The sequence below is a fragment of the Chanodichthys erythropterus genome, chromosome 11, assembly GCF_024489055.1.
Source record: "Chanodichthys erythropterus isolate Z2021 chromosome 11, ASM2448905v1, whole genome shotgun sequence".
Taxonomy (NCBI): Eukaryota; Metazoa; Chordata; class Actinopteri; order Cypriniformes; family Xenocyprididae; genus Chanodichthys; species Chanodichthys erythropterus.
Genome location: NC_090231.1, coordinates 41,399,687 through 41,414,635, shown reverse-complemented (window position 1 = coordinate 41,414,635; position 14,949 = coordinate 41,399,687). Strand labels below are relative to the sequence as shown.

Genomic DNA, 14,949 nt, shown 5'->3' with positions numbered 1-14,949 from the left:
GAATCAAACACATATAGACAAGGTTTTATATATAAACATGAAGTCTGATGAAGTAAAAGCAAGTTTCCAAAGAGGTATTATTCTATTGTCCATTATGTATCAAGTTTTCCTTTGAAATTGTCTTTTCTTAATGACAAATATGAACTTAAAACAAATTGAAGACATTTTAAAATTACTCCCAAGAATTGTGATTTATAGAAAAAAATATTTCTTTACACAAGTTCATCCTGGAGGGAAACCACACACTTGTCTTCAGTGTGGAAGGAGTGTCTCTAAAGAACCAAATCAAACATTGCCACCACAATACCAAACAAAAGCATTGACTCATTGCCAATGAGTCAAGCTTTGTCTGGTTAGCATATGGGCAGACAAAAAACTATTTCTCCTGAAACTTCTCAAACTGAATAAGTATGAACAAGAAAATGCTAACAGATGGTTTTCTCAAAATATTTTAGACCATACTGGAATGTGGTAAATACTAAAAAAGGGCCACTTCCAAACATTCTGATGTCAGGTGTCCATTTGAATGGTATTACTAAAGTCAAGTTTATATAGTCTTAAAAAAAACCCTAGTTTAGAAAGACATGTTCGCATGTGGTAACATTTCCATCTGCAGCAGCACATGCAGTTCCACCTGCACAAACACTGTGATGATTCATTTACATGTTCAGAGAGCAAAACATTTGCAGATGAAAAGAGGCTGAAAGCTCTACTGAAAACCCATTCAAATGAAAGGCCTTTAAAAGTGAGACACACGTGAAAGAGGTTTCCTCTGGGAACAGGGAGAATAACACACTGGAAAAGTCCCTTAGCATGGCTACAATGTGGAAATTATTTTAAATTATGACTGCCTACTGTAAAGCATCTTTCATTTCATTTATGCATTGCAATCTAACTTACAAATAAACGTGAATGTGCTTTTCGCTTTTAATTGTTAAAAATAGCTTTCACACTTCTTCTGCCTTATGAAAATGATCAATTTGCATTTTCAGACACCACATGCAAGTAAACGTGCATAAACCATATTATAAGGCTTAGAATTGCAATCTATTACAAGTTGAAAGTTTACTATTTAATTTGACAAAATAGTTAAAGATCCATTTATCCATAATATCTGTTTTGTAATGAGAATTGAAAATGTGCAGATCTAAAAATTAAACCGTACTCATGCAGAACAGACACCAGTTAAAAACTTTTTTTTTTTTTGTATCCCATCACAGTGTTTACCCTCTTCTGAACCTTTTAGGCAGTTGTCTCACATTAAACAAATTTTTAATGTGTGTGCGTGAGAATTGAGACACTTGTCCCCAGGCAGGAAAGTCTGGCGCTGCTGCTAATGACCTGTGCAACCTCGGTGGGAAACCATACCTTTGTTCCCAGTGTGGTACAACCTCTCAGTGCTGTACAAATTCATAATTTAAAGATCAGGATAATTTTTGTGCAAATATGTGCAAAGTTTTTATTTTACCACCTCATGTCCATAAGAAAACCTATAGAGGTTAGATTCCATATAGTTGTCCCAAACAATGGATATACTTATTTTACCAGTACTGATACTACCTCTACAATATAGGCATGCTCAAGCTTTTTTTTTTTTTAATTAAAAAAACAGTTTAATGACGAGTATTTAAAAAAGAAAAAAAAAAAAAAAAGAAAAAAATCTCCCAAGAAACTTGTGCAATTGCTTGTATGGAAGCTAAATGGAAGCAAAACTTAAATAGTTTTAATTCTTAAATTAAACATCACCTTAAAGGGTTAGTTCACCCAAAAATTTTATTTGTCATTTTTGTCGTCTTAATTACTCTCATGTCGTTCCACACCTGTAAGACCTTTGTTCATCTTCAGAACACAAATTAAGATATTTTGATGAAATCCAGGTTTTTTTTTAATCCTTCATTGAAAGCAACAAAATTACCATATTCAATGTCCATAAAAGTAGTAAAAACTTAGTTAAAATGGGCAACGTAACTACAGTGGTTCAACCTTAATGTTATGAAGCGTCGCAGAAACAGAAAAATAACTTCTTTATTCCACACATTCATCTCTCCCCTTTAATTCTGCTACACCATTTTCATCGCAGGCTTCCAGGTTCTACGTCCGAATGATGACTCCATATTGGCCGACACTATTTATGTGAGCTTTCCAAGAGAAGTGTTTGATGCTGACGAAGGAGCCGGCCAATGGCGAGCCAGCATTCTGACATAAACACGGAAACGCAGCACTGTGCCAACTCCTCTCCATTGACAGAGGAGAGGAAAAAATTTTAAATAAAGTCGCACAAAAAGTATTCTTATTGATTCATAACATTAAGGTTGAACCACTGTAGTTACGTTGCCCATTTTAACTAAGAATACTTTTTGTGCGACTTTATTTAACATTTTTTTCCTCTCCTCTGTCAAACTGTTACGGAGTTGGCACAGTGCTGCGTTTCCGTGTTTATGTCAGAATGCTGGCTCGCCATTGGCCGGCTCCTTCGTCAGCATCAAACACTTCTCTTGGAAAGCTCACATAAATAGTGTCGGCCAATATGGAGTCATCATTCGGACGTAGAACCTGGAAGCCTGCGATGAAAATAGTGTAGCAGAATTAAAGGGGAGAGATGAATGTGTGGAATAAAGAAGTTATTTTTCTGTTTCTGCGACGCTTCATAACATTAAGGTTGAACCACTGTAGTCACGTTGACTATTTTAACTATTTTTTAACTTCTTTTCTGGACATTGAATGGGGTAATTTCATTGCTTTCAATGGAGGATAAAAAAAATGAAGGTCTTACGGGTGTGGAAAGACATGAGGGTGAGTAATTAATGACAGAAATTTTATTTTTGGGAGAATTAACCATTTAACTGTCATCACCAAACAGAACTTTTCAAACATGTCTCTGAAACACTCCCCATCTGCATCTGGGCAAACTCTTTACTCAAATAAGTTATGTAAAAATTTTACAACATTTAACTTCTTGTGACACTTCATTTAATGAAATTTGAAGCTGATGGATTTCATACTCCCTTACTGGAATACATACGTTCACTTTGATTCACACTAAAGCAGCGCCTCAACATGTGTCCTTGAGGTCTGTGCTCATGGCCGTCATCGCCGTACGCAGACTGAGAGAGCAAACAAACACAGAATCTATACTTCATTTAAAACAATTTAATCTTTAAATGTACAATCAAACCATCAATCATACGTAAAATTCTCCATATTGTACAACTCTAGCACTAGTATAAATAAAAAAAAAAAATTAAAAAATCAATATATAACAACATTGTTTTCTTCATTGATTAACAGAAGGAACATCAAAGGCTAATTAGAACAGAGGCCCCGCCCACACCTGCTCATTTACTGTTAATTATAAGCGGGAAAAGTTCTAATGCTGGTCACCATGAAATTAAAAGCAAAAGTACATAATTTCACCAATCTGTAAAAAGACAACACTTCGGCCTTATTTTGGAAAAAGAAATGACATGCTAATATGTAATTTAAAATTAAATTACAGGAAAACCGATGATCTAGTGCAACTAGTAGGTTAGAATATGTAGTTTGACATACAGAACGGGACACAGCAATGGTTACCACAAGTGTCAAATTTGCGCAAAACTTTTCCATGTATTTCCCAGGAAAAACAAAAACTGGAGGAGCCAACAGCAGTTATCACAAATGAACTAGAGCTTCATTTCTAAGTCACATTTCATCATCACTTTTTCAATGCCAATAAGAAACTTTGCAGTCATGGCTGAATCTGATTGGTTCAGTATCTCCAAAAACATTTCAGTTGGTTTATAAGTACCACGTATTTATGTGTTGTTTTGTATTCTCACAAAAAACTGTCAAATGTCTGGGTAATATCTCATCCCAAAATTACAAGCGGAAATTTTAACATAATGAAGCCTGCTTTTTGGACAATTAATTTGTTTTTTTGTATACATTATGGTGCTTTCCATTTATTCAAATTTATTTACACAATTTATGCTAAAATCATTGTTGAGATGGTTTGGTTTTAAGTTCAGTACAGTGATGACAATTTGTTGGTAATATATGGTTTGCTGTCATGAAAATGTGTCCAAATGCAAAATCTTAATGGTCTCAAAACGGGCTTTATTGTCTTCATGGGGTTGGGGGATGGGGGGGGGGGGATAAAATAGGACATGGGCATTTCTTTGTGAGATTTATCCTTTAGCCTGTTCTTAGCCATCAAATGCGGATGTACGATTTTGTCGCTTAATTTCAGAGCCTTCAAACATTTGACTGGTTAGGAAAGGATGAACAGCAGTAGTGACTATAATCACATGAGATGAAATATGAACATACTGAGAATTGTGATTTTTAACTGCACTGAAGCCAACATTTACCAGTTTGAACATTTATGCTTGTTTGCAAACTTAACAGTTGGTCAAGTCACATTTTTATTTTCAAACTATTTGGAGTTGCAAAGTACATTTAAATTTAGTAGCCAGGATAGCAGCTGTAAAAGAAAAGTGTCTTTTGTTTTTCATTCCCAGGAACCAAAAGCACAAATCTTCATAAAGCATGGGCACTCAACCCACAACCCACAATCCCATTGCACTTTAGACTGGCCGTCGTAGTGTTGAAGAGGTTGAAGACGATGAATGAAGAGAATTTTCACCCTGTTCTCCTCCAACATCCTTTTGCTAGGTAGCATAAAACCCACGTTTGTATTTTTGATCCTCTCACAATTTTGAATACTTGATCCTCACGGACCACTCATAAAAATTCACTTGCATGGGCAACGCATCCATACGTATGGGACACAGCACATTCACAGCATAAGATCCCGATTGGAATGTTGGGGTGCGTTCAAACACAATCTAACTCACCGTCTCTTTCCCGGATCTCTCCCACACACACAACAAGTAAACAATGTTATAGAGTCCATTTTGGGGTGTTTAGTGGGGCAGTGAGGGGTCACGGCGGTTTGCGGTGAAGGTCCCTCCTCGCATTTCGAGCGGTTCATCTTGACCTTTCACCTCATTTGGACATTTTCTCAGGCAGGAGGCTAAGAGGTCAGAGAAGCAGGACCCAAAGGCGGAAGTAAAGGTGTGTTGACAGCAGGTGGGTGTTTTTGCATGCGTGTGTGAGTTAGTGTTAGCGTTTGAAGAAAGTTTCTCCACTTGGGGCATACGAGACTTGAGCTTTTCCCAAAACTCTCAAGTTTTTCAAGCAGCCAGGCTCTTCCTTGAAAGTCTCCTTCTGGAGTCTTGTGCAAGTATCCAGAGGTTGTTACCAGGTTGGGGTCCCATCTGGCAAAGTTTTTTTGTTTTTACTGGGGTGGTTTAGGGTACCATAGGGGCGTGTGGTCAGAGGGATGAATTGACCAGTAAACGGACCTCCTCTTCACTCTCATCTTCCTCATATCGGGAAGAGGAGGATGCTAGTTGAACATTATGGACTCGGGGTCTTGGTTTGCCATCTGGGCCATATGACGGAGGATATCTTTTTTTGTAATAATACCAAGGAGGCGCCTACAAAAAGAGAGACAGAAAGAGGTAGAGAAATTTACTACGTACATTTGACAAGTGTGGAGAGAACTGCCATCTTTTTCTGTTGCCAAATTTTGCAGGAAGGTCCCAATGAAAACATTTTTTGTAGAATACATTCTCAGAGATGGATTGAATTGATGTTTTGATCCAGAATCAAATCTTTGCTCGAATTTTGATGAAATTTGGCAACAGACAGCTGACAGTCTCTGGTTTAAAGAAGGGCAGAGAGTGTGGAAGATTATGCCGTGTTACTCAGGGCAGGAAACGCTACGTTATTTCTATGAGCCGACAGCACCTACACAGTGAAAAGCAAGTGTTGCGAAACAGAAGTGAAACAGAGTGAGTGAACGCCTCCATCTCATCCACACACTCTGGCCTTGGTGAACAAGAAAGTGAAGTTAATTTTCCAACACAAATTCAATAGCATATTTAAAGGATGTACAGATATAGTGCATTTTATTTGTTCACAGTGTTGGGGGAATGTGACTTGAAAAAGTACTATTGCGTTACTGCTTTTCTAGTTTGTGTCTATGCTGCAAATGAGTGAAACATGACAAATGTCAAACACAATGTCAGTTATATTAAGTGTTACATCATTTTACTCATAATAACAGTTCAATCTAGATAAAATCAAATCAGTGTTTTCTAGACTTTTCTAAATGTACCTGTATTACAGTAGGTGTTACAATATTTCTACAAACGCATTACTTTATTAAAAAAATCAATTTATTTCAAGAACACTTATTATTTTCTGTACTTTTGTACATTATGTCAATGTGTAAAAGTAGCTTGGGCATTAGTGTAAATTTAACACTTTGCATAAGTAACAGCCTGTTACTTCTAAAACAATGTGATTATGTAACTTATTTGTAACACTTTACCTGCAACACACTTTATCTATGTCTGTATTCAAACACTAATTTCTGTTCATAAACTTTTGAAATATGGGCGTTTAACGGGAAGTGACATTACTGCATTACAGTAGGTGTTACATTACTCATAAAAAGTATAAAAAGTTTTTAACTACACCACATTGTTACTTTTCCACTGCTTTTGTATGTTTATTAGTGTAAAAGTGTATAAAAATAACTTGGGCATTATAATGTGAATTCAAAAAGTAGCTCAATAATTTCAATAACAGGTTGCTAGACACAAAATGTGATTATGTAAATGTGTTACTAGTAATGCTTTTCCCCCAACACTATTTTAGATGTATAAAGTATCCGTTAGGGATGCGTGATATATCAGCCACAATATTGGTATTGGCCGATATATGTTCATTTTTAATGTTATCATTATTGGACTAATAAGAAAATTTGGCCAACATATCAAAGCATCACTATATTTGGATTTACATTTATCGCCCAATTTATCGTTCTTCAAATATAATGAATTATCTATATTGGCCAAAATTTTCATAATAGTGCATCTCTAATATCTGTACCCAAACACTAATTTCTCTTGATAAATTTTTGAAATATGGCGTTCAACAGACAAAGTGACATTACTGCATTACAGCAGGTGTTACATTACTCATAAAAAGTATTAAGAAAATGTAACTACACCACATTGTTACCTTTCCACTGCTTTTGTATGTTTATTAGTGTAAAAGTGTAAAAAAAAGAAAAAAAGAAAGAAAAAAAAATTATAGTGTGAATTCAAAAAAGTAACTCAATACTTTGTTTTATAAGTAACAGGCTTCTAGTCACACAATGCGATTATGTAACGCGTTACTTGTAACACTTTACCTCCAACACTGTTTTTTTTTTTCTTTTTTTCAGATGGATACAGTATCTGTACCCAAACTAATTTCTCTTGATAAACTTTCTAAATGTAGGTGTTCAACCAACTTTTTACTTTAAATATGCTCTTGATTTTGCTTTCGAAAAAGGGATTTAAGCTTGATGACAGATTGTATCACAGATAAAAGGTGTGACAATTTTGACGAGGGCCGGAAATGCGAGAATCCATCCAACTAGAGGCATAAAACGCTCGTGAAACGATTGTCAAACCTTTGTGAAATGTTTGTGAAATGTCTGCAAGATGTTTGCGGACAGGAAGAAAGTGAAAAGCTCATACATCAGACAACTGAAAGAGGACAGGGTGTGGGACTTGAGACAGGTGAGGACTGTTGGTTTAGGGGACAGGTATTGCTAACTACATACTACAGGAAGTGCTAGGATTCTAGAGTAACACCAAATCAACATGGTAACCACACATCATCCTATTAACAGCTACTGTGACTACAAAGATGAATAGATAATATATGCTGGTGAATGAGAAAATAGTCCGCTATACACGACAGTTACTCGCCAATCGTGTAGGGGCGGAGCTGCGCGAGGGGTCAGATGTCATCGATCTGTAGCCCAGCGGACGCAGACCAGGCAGCCCCGAGAGGAATTTAGCAATAAGCAAAAAGGAAAACAAACAAATCAAATTTAGATGAAGGACATCACGGCATGTGTATTAGATGTGCTTTGTGAGTACACGTGCACAATGCAGAACTGAAAGGGAAGGTCTACATAAAGGTGCATTTCAAAGACACCACGGCTAATGTGACAGACTACTCTATCCTGCTGGGATTGTCGAGGACAGGAGCAACAATCTGAGTGAAAGCAAGTCTTACAAGAAACATGATGTCTGCAGAGGAATAAAGTCCTGGAAGCAGGGTCCAAAATGTAACTGCTTTTAACACAGATCACAGTGTCTTAGGCCGCAATAACACTGCAGGTCCAATTCCGATTTGTTGACTTTTCTGATTTTTTTTTTTTTTTTTTTTTTTTTTTACGACCAGTTTACATCTTGTTTTAAAGGTACAATGTGTAAAATCTGGGAGGATCTATTGACAGAAATGCAGAATAATATACATAACTATGTTTTCAGTGGTGTATAAAAGACCTTACATAATGAACCGTTATGTTTTTATTACCTTAGAATAAGCCATTTATATCTCATACACTGCGGGTCCCTCCCTCCATGTCAAGTCGCCATTACAGTATGTGCTGGCATGTTTCTACAGCAGCCCTAAATGGACAAACACTCTACAGAGCATGTTTCATCACTATATTGTTCTTCTTCTAAATCGTTCATGTTTTTAGAGGCAGCTTGCATCGTCACTACGTTGAATATGCACAAAGTAGTAGTAGTATTAGCAGTCGTCTGGTTTATTAGAAGCAGAGACCGTAATATGTTAGAAGTAAGAAGAAACCTCATTACTTGACTGGCTAACGTATACTCTCTCTCTCAGACGACGACATCTTTGACTTGTCTCGGCCAGACGACCACTGTAGCTTCTCTATTTTGCTTCAAAAGGGAGGGGTGAGCTGCCGTTGGTTGCAGTTCGCAACCTCACAGCTAGATGCCGCTAAAATTTACAAACTGCACCTTTAAAAGTGACCCATATCTGATATTTGCATTTACACTATACACTTGGCAAAACAATGCAAGGTAGACGTACTAACACGGAAAAGGTTAGGCCAAAAAAGAAGTAAAAATGGCGTGATTTGCAATGGACGCAGAATCAGCACCATCTTTAAAGGTCAGCAAAACACTGGTCCTTCGTCCTCCATTGCGCCATTGAAAATAGTCATGTGATCGCGGTTGAGTCCACCTGAGTTTTTGTCATTCGTCACCGCCGCTTTTACGACGACATACGGCTCGCATTGACATGGAAATATCCGATGTGTCTGCTTACATGGTAGAAGCAAATGCACGTATCAGATTCATATTAGATTTATTTCCACATATGAATGAGGCCTGAAACCGATCCGAGAATATCGGACTCCATGTGCTTTTGTCCTGCTTACACGTACGTGGGTTATATCCGATCTGTGCCACATGGGAGGAAAGAAAAAAATTTTTTGGGTCAATTGAACCATGTAATGTAAATGCGGCCATATTCTAACTTCACAATGCTGCTTAAAAATAATGACATCAACATGGAATGAATGCTGAACCTATTTTACTTTCTTAATACAGAGAAAGTTTGGTGCACATTATGTATTGTTGTTCCTCCAAAGAGTTCTGGTAATCTTTAACAAAACCTCCTTTCTGTTACGTTACACCAAGTATTTAAATAGTTTGCAGATGGATAAAATCAAGTCCCATTGTAAACATTTTTGCTGAATATACGCTTTATTTTGACTTCAATAAGCCATTTGATTATCTTTTTAAGTGTAAGTGACGGCGAGCATCAAATTTATCTTTATAAATATATTAAAAAAAATGATCAGTGTTAATTTTGGACCCCGCATGTAGGACAGTTCGACCACCTCAAGAGGATTGCTGTTTTAGTTTTGTCGCACAATCCATTTGTGCATTTAATTTTAAAATGAGATCAATTTCACTGATAGTTAGGTGGTATAAAACTCTGACAGACATCAGTGAAAGTGAATTGACATTTAAGTAACTTAAATGCAACAACAGATAAACTGTATTAATCTATAACTAGCTGAAATTGTGACTTATTTTAGGGCAACCATTCAGAACTGTCTGTCTTTTCACTCAAGTTTCATGCGTCCCTCCTAAGAGGCGGAGTCTAACAGGCAGAGTGGGAGGGGCGTGGGAGGGGCTAATCACCAAGGGCTCCACGTGCTGCTTGAGCTCTTCCAGATGTTCTAAAATATTCTTCTTTGTGATGATGCCCAATACAATCCTGCAACACACACCGTGACGACCATCACTCAGCAACAAAAATTACACCGACAACTCAAGTACAAAAAAATAAAAACAACATAAGAATAACAACACAACAGAAGCAATATCAACAGAAATTTACTGAGATTATCAAAATAATCAGGTGTTTAGAGTTGCAATTAAACAAATGAACTGAATATAATATAAATTGCAAGTATTAGCCGCCACCATGTGTGTGAAATAAAAATGATTAAAAAAGGATTAAGAGAGCAACGTGTTTGACTTTACCGTACAGGAACAAAAATTACTCAATCATTTCTGCAGTCAGATTATTATTTTTCTCCGGAGATGGGACCGTTATCTGTAACTCAGAATAAGGTCTAGACTCAGTCAGTGCGTCTTTTTGTGGTCAAGTCCAATGTTTACTTGTCTGCAAACTGTTGTCTTCATTATGTAATGTATGTTTGAATAAATGTCATTAAAAACGTTATTATAGCCACTGTTTAAATGTTTATATTTCAACAACAGAGTGGAGTAGAAAGATAATTATATAATTAAAAAGTTAATAAAAAAGGCCTCATGTGCAGTTTAATTGTTTACATACAATTTTGTTTTAAGTACTGATTATTAATTACTAATTATTAATTCAGTTTCTTTTTTTTCAGTAAAAAAATCCTTTCAGTGTATCGCTACTATTCAGTGTACAAGTTTTAAATGAAACAATGCAGACGTATGGACTAAAGTTGCAGGCTGTATTGCTTTAAAACAAGTGTTGTTGGATAAGTTGTCTTACTGCTTTAATGCAAAGTACATATAATTGGACTGTTGTGTTTTGCATTAAAGTAAGTGAAATTATTATTATCAGATGTGCTTTTGGCTGCAAAAGCATTTGAATGATCTGGTTTTACATCTTGCTAACAAACCTTTTCCTCTGTGATTTTTTTTTTTCTTTTTTTAAGCTTTTTTTTATTATTATTTTTTCGGTGGGAACAGGCCTTTGACATCTGTTTGCATTTTGAGCATTTGCACACTTCAGGGATCAAAGTAACTGCTTTATTTGAGTCCCTTAAAGCTTAAAACTCCCTCTAGCTGCAATGAGGAGAAACTCATGGTTTGGAGAAACTCAATTTTTTTAGATATTAGATATCAGATTTTTAGTAGATATGTTTTAACCTCTGACAATATTTAATACATATATGAATATCTTAATATTTGCTTAAACAACCAAACAGCTGTTGTTGGCAAGTAAATTAAAATGTTGGGAGAAAAAAAATGGAAATAAATGTGACACTAATTAACATTAAATTGTAATAAACAATATTTACCAATATATTTATAAATATATATGCATCACAGTTAATGTGGCTATTTTTGGATGATGGCATGAATCACTAAATCACAGAATTGAAACAGATTCCTGGAAAATACATTATTGTTCATCGTGTTTTTAATATTTAAGGTTTCTCTTATTTAAGTCCTACCAAGGATGCATTTATTTGATCAAAAATACAGTAAAAACAGTAATATTGTGAAATATTACAATTTAAAAAAAACTGTTTGCTATTTTAATATATTTTATAGTGCCGTCAAAGCAATTAATCAAATCTAACAAAAGTTTACATAATATGTGTGTATATATATTATTATATTTATATACAGTACTGTGCAAAAGTCTTAGGCATGTCAGTATTTTCACCCACCCAAAAAAATGAATTTAAGCCAGTTATTTTTATCTTTTGCTGTAGTGTGTCAGTAGGAAATATCAGTTCACATTTCTAAACATTCATTTTGCCATTAATTGTAATAATCCAGTGAGATTTTTGTATGCAGAAGAAGTGCTCCACACGGAGATCTGATCTTACCATCATCAAATCCGTCTGTGATTTCATGAAGAAACAGATAAAACTGAGACTAACTAAATCCAGAATAACTGTGGCCGGGTCTCCAAGACGCTTGAAGAAACCGACCTGCAAAGCTATCTGAAAAATGATGCGCAAGTGTACCTGGACAAAAGCTGTTTTAAACACAAAAGGTGGTCACACCAAATATTGATTTGATTTAGGTAATTGAATAGAAGTTAATTGATAAATAAAATCTATTTATGACAGTATTTTTGAAAGCATCCTCAATTTACAGCATTTTTAACACGAGTGCCTAAAACTTCTCACAGTACTGTAGCTTTGCAGGTCGGTTTCTTCAAGCGTCTTGGAGGCACAGCCACGGTTCTTCTGGATTTAGTTAATCTCAGAGTCATCCGTTTCTTCCTGAAATCACAGATGGATTCGATGATGGTAAGATCAGATCTCTGTGTGGTGCACCAGCTGTTGTGAGACTCCTTGTGCATGCAAAAATCTCACTGGATTATTACAATTAATGGCAAAAGGAATGTTTGGAAATGTAAACTGACATTTCCTACTAACACACTACAGCAAAATATATAAATAACTGCCTTAAATTCATTTTTTGGGTTGGTGAAAATACTATGGTGCCTAACACTCTGTCCTAACCAGACGCGACGCAATGAAAGGTATCTTTTCCATGTTAATCAGAGTTTTTGTCCTAACCAGCCGCGACGGCGACACGTGAATATTCTATTTTAGAAACGGTTTCTATTTCTCCGCGACGTCACAGCTGGAACAACAACATAAAGTATGGCAATGATAATATCAGGTACTGTTATGTGATTTATTTAATGTTAAAAGCATCTAACGCGAGTTTGAATATCATTCTGTGTTCCCAGCTTTTTAGCTGTAGTGAAAACAACACTGGCTAATTCACCTCAGATCTTGAAAATAAATAAATGGGCACAAAAATGTTCAAACTGTCAACTCAATGTGAACAAACAAGTGTATTCTATGACAAAGATTGGTTCAGTCACTCCGTATGTACTTTAAACAATGTTTAAATTGTTTAATATTTATAAATTTTACTATGTACTTGCCCTTATCATTATGTCCGCATTGCTCTTGCCAAGCCACCCACACTCTCTTCTGATTGGCTGTGGTTTTTAATTGATTTTATCGCTTCTCATTGTCGCGTCGCATCTAGTGTGGACAGTCAAATTTTTTGGTCAAACTCATCTCTGGAATCTTATCACATCGCGTCTGGTTAGGACACGGTGTAAAGCTTTTGCACGTTACTGTATATATATATTTTTTTATATATATATATAAAATATACACACACACACATACACATTGTGTAAATACAAACTTTTATGTTCGATTTGACAGCACTAATATTTTCAAATGTAATTTATTCCTGTGATGCAAAGCTGAATTTGCGACTGTCCAGTCTTGGTGAGCATAAAGGGCTTGTTTAAAAACATAAAAAATAATAATAATAATAATAATAATTATTCCAAATTTCTTATTCAACTCTAAATGTGTTTATACTTGTTATGAGACAAGCAGATTGTGAATCTAATCTAATGACACTTTTTAATAAACTTAAATGTACAAATAAAAATAAAAATGCTGCTTATTTTTGTATCACCAGTAAAGTCATTGCGAATATATTGAGAATATTCAAAATCGTCCAGCCCGTGTAGATACTGTCAGGGCTGCAGCAGCAACAAGAGTTTGGTCGTGGTGCGTGTGTTCAGACAGTGGTTTAACAGAAGAAAAACTGCTGAGAGGCACGAGGTTCAGTATGTGAATTCCTAGATGAATGACACCATGAATCCCATCAGCAGATGTGTGTGTGTGTCTGCTGATGGGAGGTTAGTTGAAATCCATTTCAAACACAACACAGGAGGAAGAAAGAGACTCAATCGTCCCCGCAGATACTCACCCGTTGTGTGTCACAAGGCACTGGCGCAGGCCGAGCTTGCGGAAAATGTCCACCACGATCTCCATCGGCGTGTGATCAGTGACGGTGAAGGGGCTCATGTCCAAAATGCTGCGGAGCTTCAGTGGCCGCGGACTGTCTGCGGGGAGGGTCGGGGCATGCTGGGTAAAATAGACCCGCGAGTTCAGCATTATTCCCTCCTGCTTACGGCGGGCATTTTCTGAAAAAAGAAACAAAATATTTTAAGTTATCTTAAATGGTCTATTTGTAGACAGAGAAACTGATGTGTATTTCTAGAGTAAGTAAATACAATATAATGTGTGAATTTTGTGAAAATAGGTCACATTTTACGCTAAAAATAAAAGAGAGAGAAAAAGAAAAATTAAAGCTGCAGTCCGTACCTTTTTTGGTTAAAAATTATCCAAAATCAATTTCTGAGCAAGTACCTAACCAGCCAGTTTTCAAAACTATCTCATTATCTTATCTCGATTCTCAACAGTAAGCTTGTAATAATGTTTTATAGTAAGAGCGACATGGTGGATTTCCGCAGGAGAGCATGCGTCATTACGTCACGTCCGTAAACAGAAAGGAGTCCAGGCTAGCCGGTTTTATCACGTGAGGATGCTGCTGGTAGTAGCCAATTTATAGCCTGCTCTCACAGCAGCTGGAATAATTAAACTTATCATTTTGATGGCAGATTGTAATCCAGAAAGGTCCAAATTACAATCATCAGTGACAACTGGAGATTCACCTGTAGTCAAAAGCAAAAGACTTTGGACTGGAGTGGCTACAGAAATTGAAATCTACCGGTAACGCTAATACACACTAAATACAGTGTCACGCAATGCTGATGTTGTTAACATTAACAATTTGAGAACAAAGTATAACAATAATAATAATAATTTGCACTATTTGGTGTGATCCGAGCTAAGCGATCGTTAGATTTAATCATCATTGGAAGCATGATTTATTGTAGGCCTAATACGTTTTTCCTCAGTTGGTCAGAACAAAAATGGCAGAAACGTTA

The 14,949-nt window shown here is 36.1% G+C and overlaps 1 protein-coding gene across 15 annotated transcripts in view; it reads right to left on the bottom strand.

The window, feature by feature from the left end:
• Positions 1 to 3,097: 3,097 nt before the first annotated feature.
• Positions 3,098 to 14,949, bottom strand: part of clcn3 (chloride channel 3) — a 104,480-nt gene continuing 92,628 nt past the window's right edge. For 7 of the 15 annotated variants that reach the window (XM_067399851.1, XM_067399848.1, XM_067399850.1 and 4 more), the window contains 3 exons: positions 13,926 to 14,142; positions 10,077 to 10,152; positions 3,099 to 5,480 (listed from right to left, as the gene is read on the bottom strand). In XM_067399851.1, the coding sequence (XP_067255952.1) occupies positions 5,316 to 5,480; positions 10,077 to 10,152; positions 13,926 to 14,142 (458 nt within the window). In that variant the 3' untranslated portion in view covers positions 3,099 to 5,315. Of the gene's footprint in view, positions 5,481 to 7,811; positions 7,858 to 10,076; positions 10,153 to 11,995; positions 12,398 to 13,925; positions 14,143 to 14,949 lie in introns of those variants that run through there. The other 8 variants (XM_067399856.1, XM_067399859.1, XM_067399854.1 and 5 more) reach the window with 7 other exon arrangements.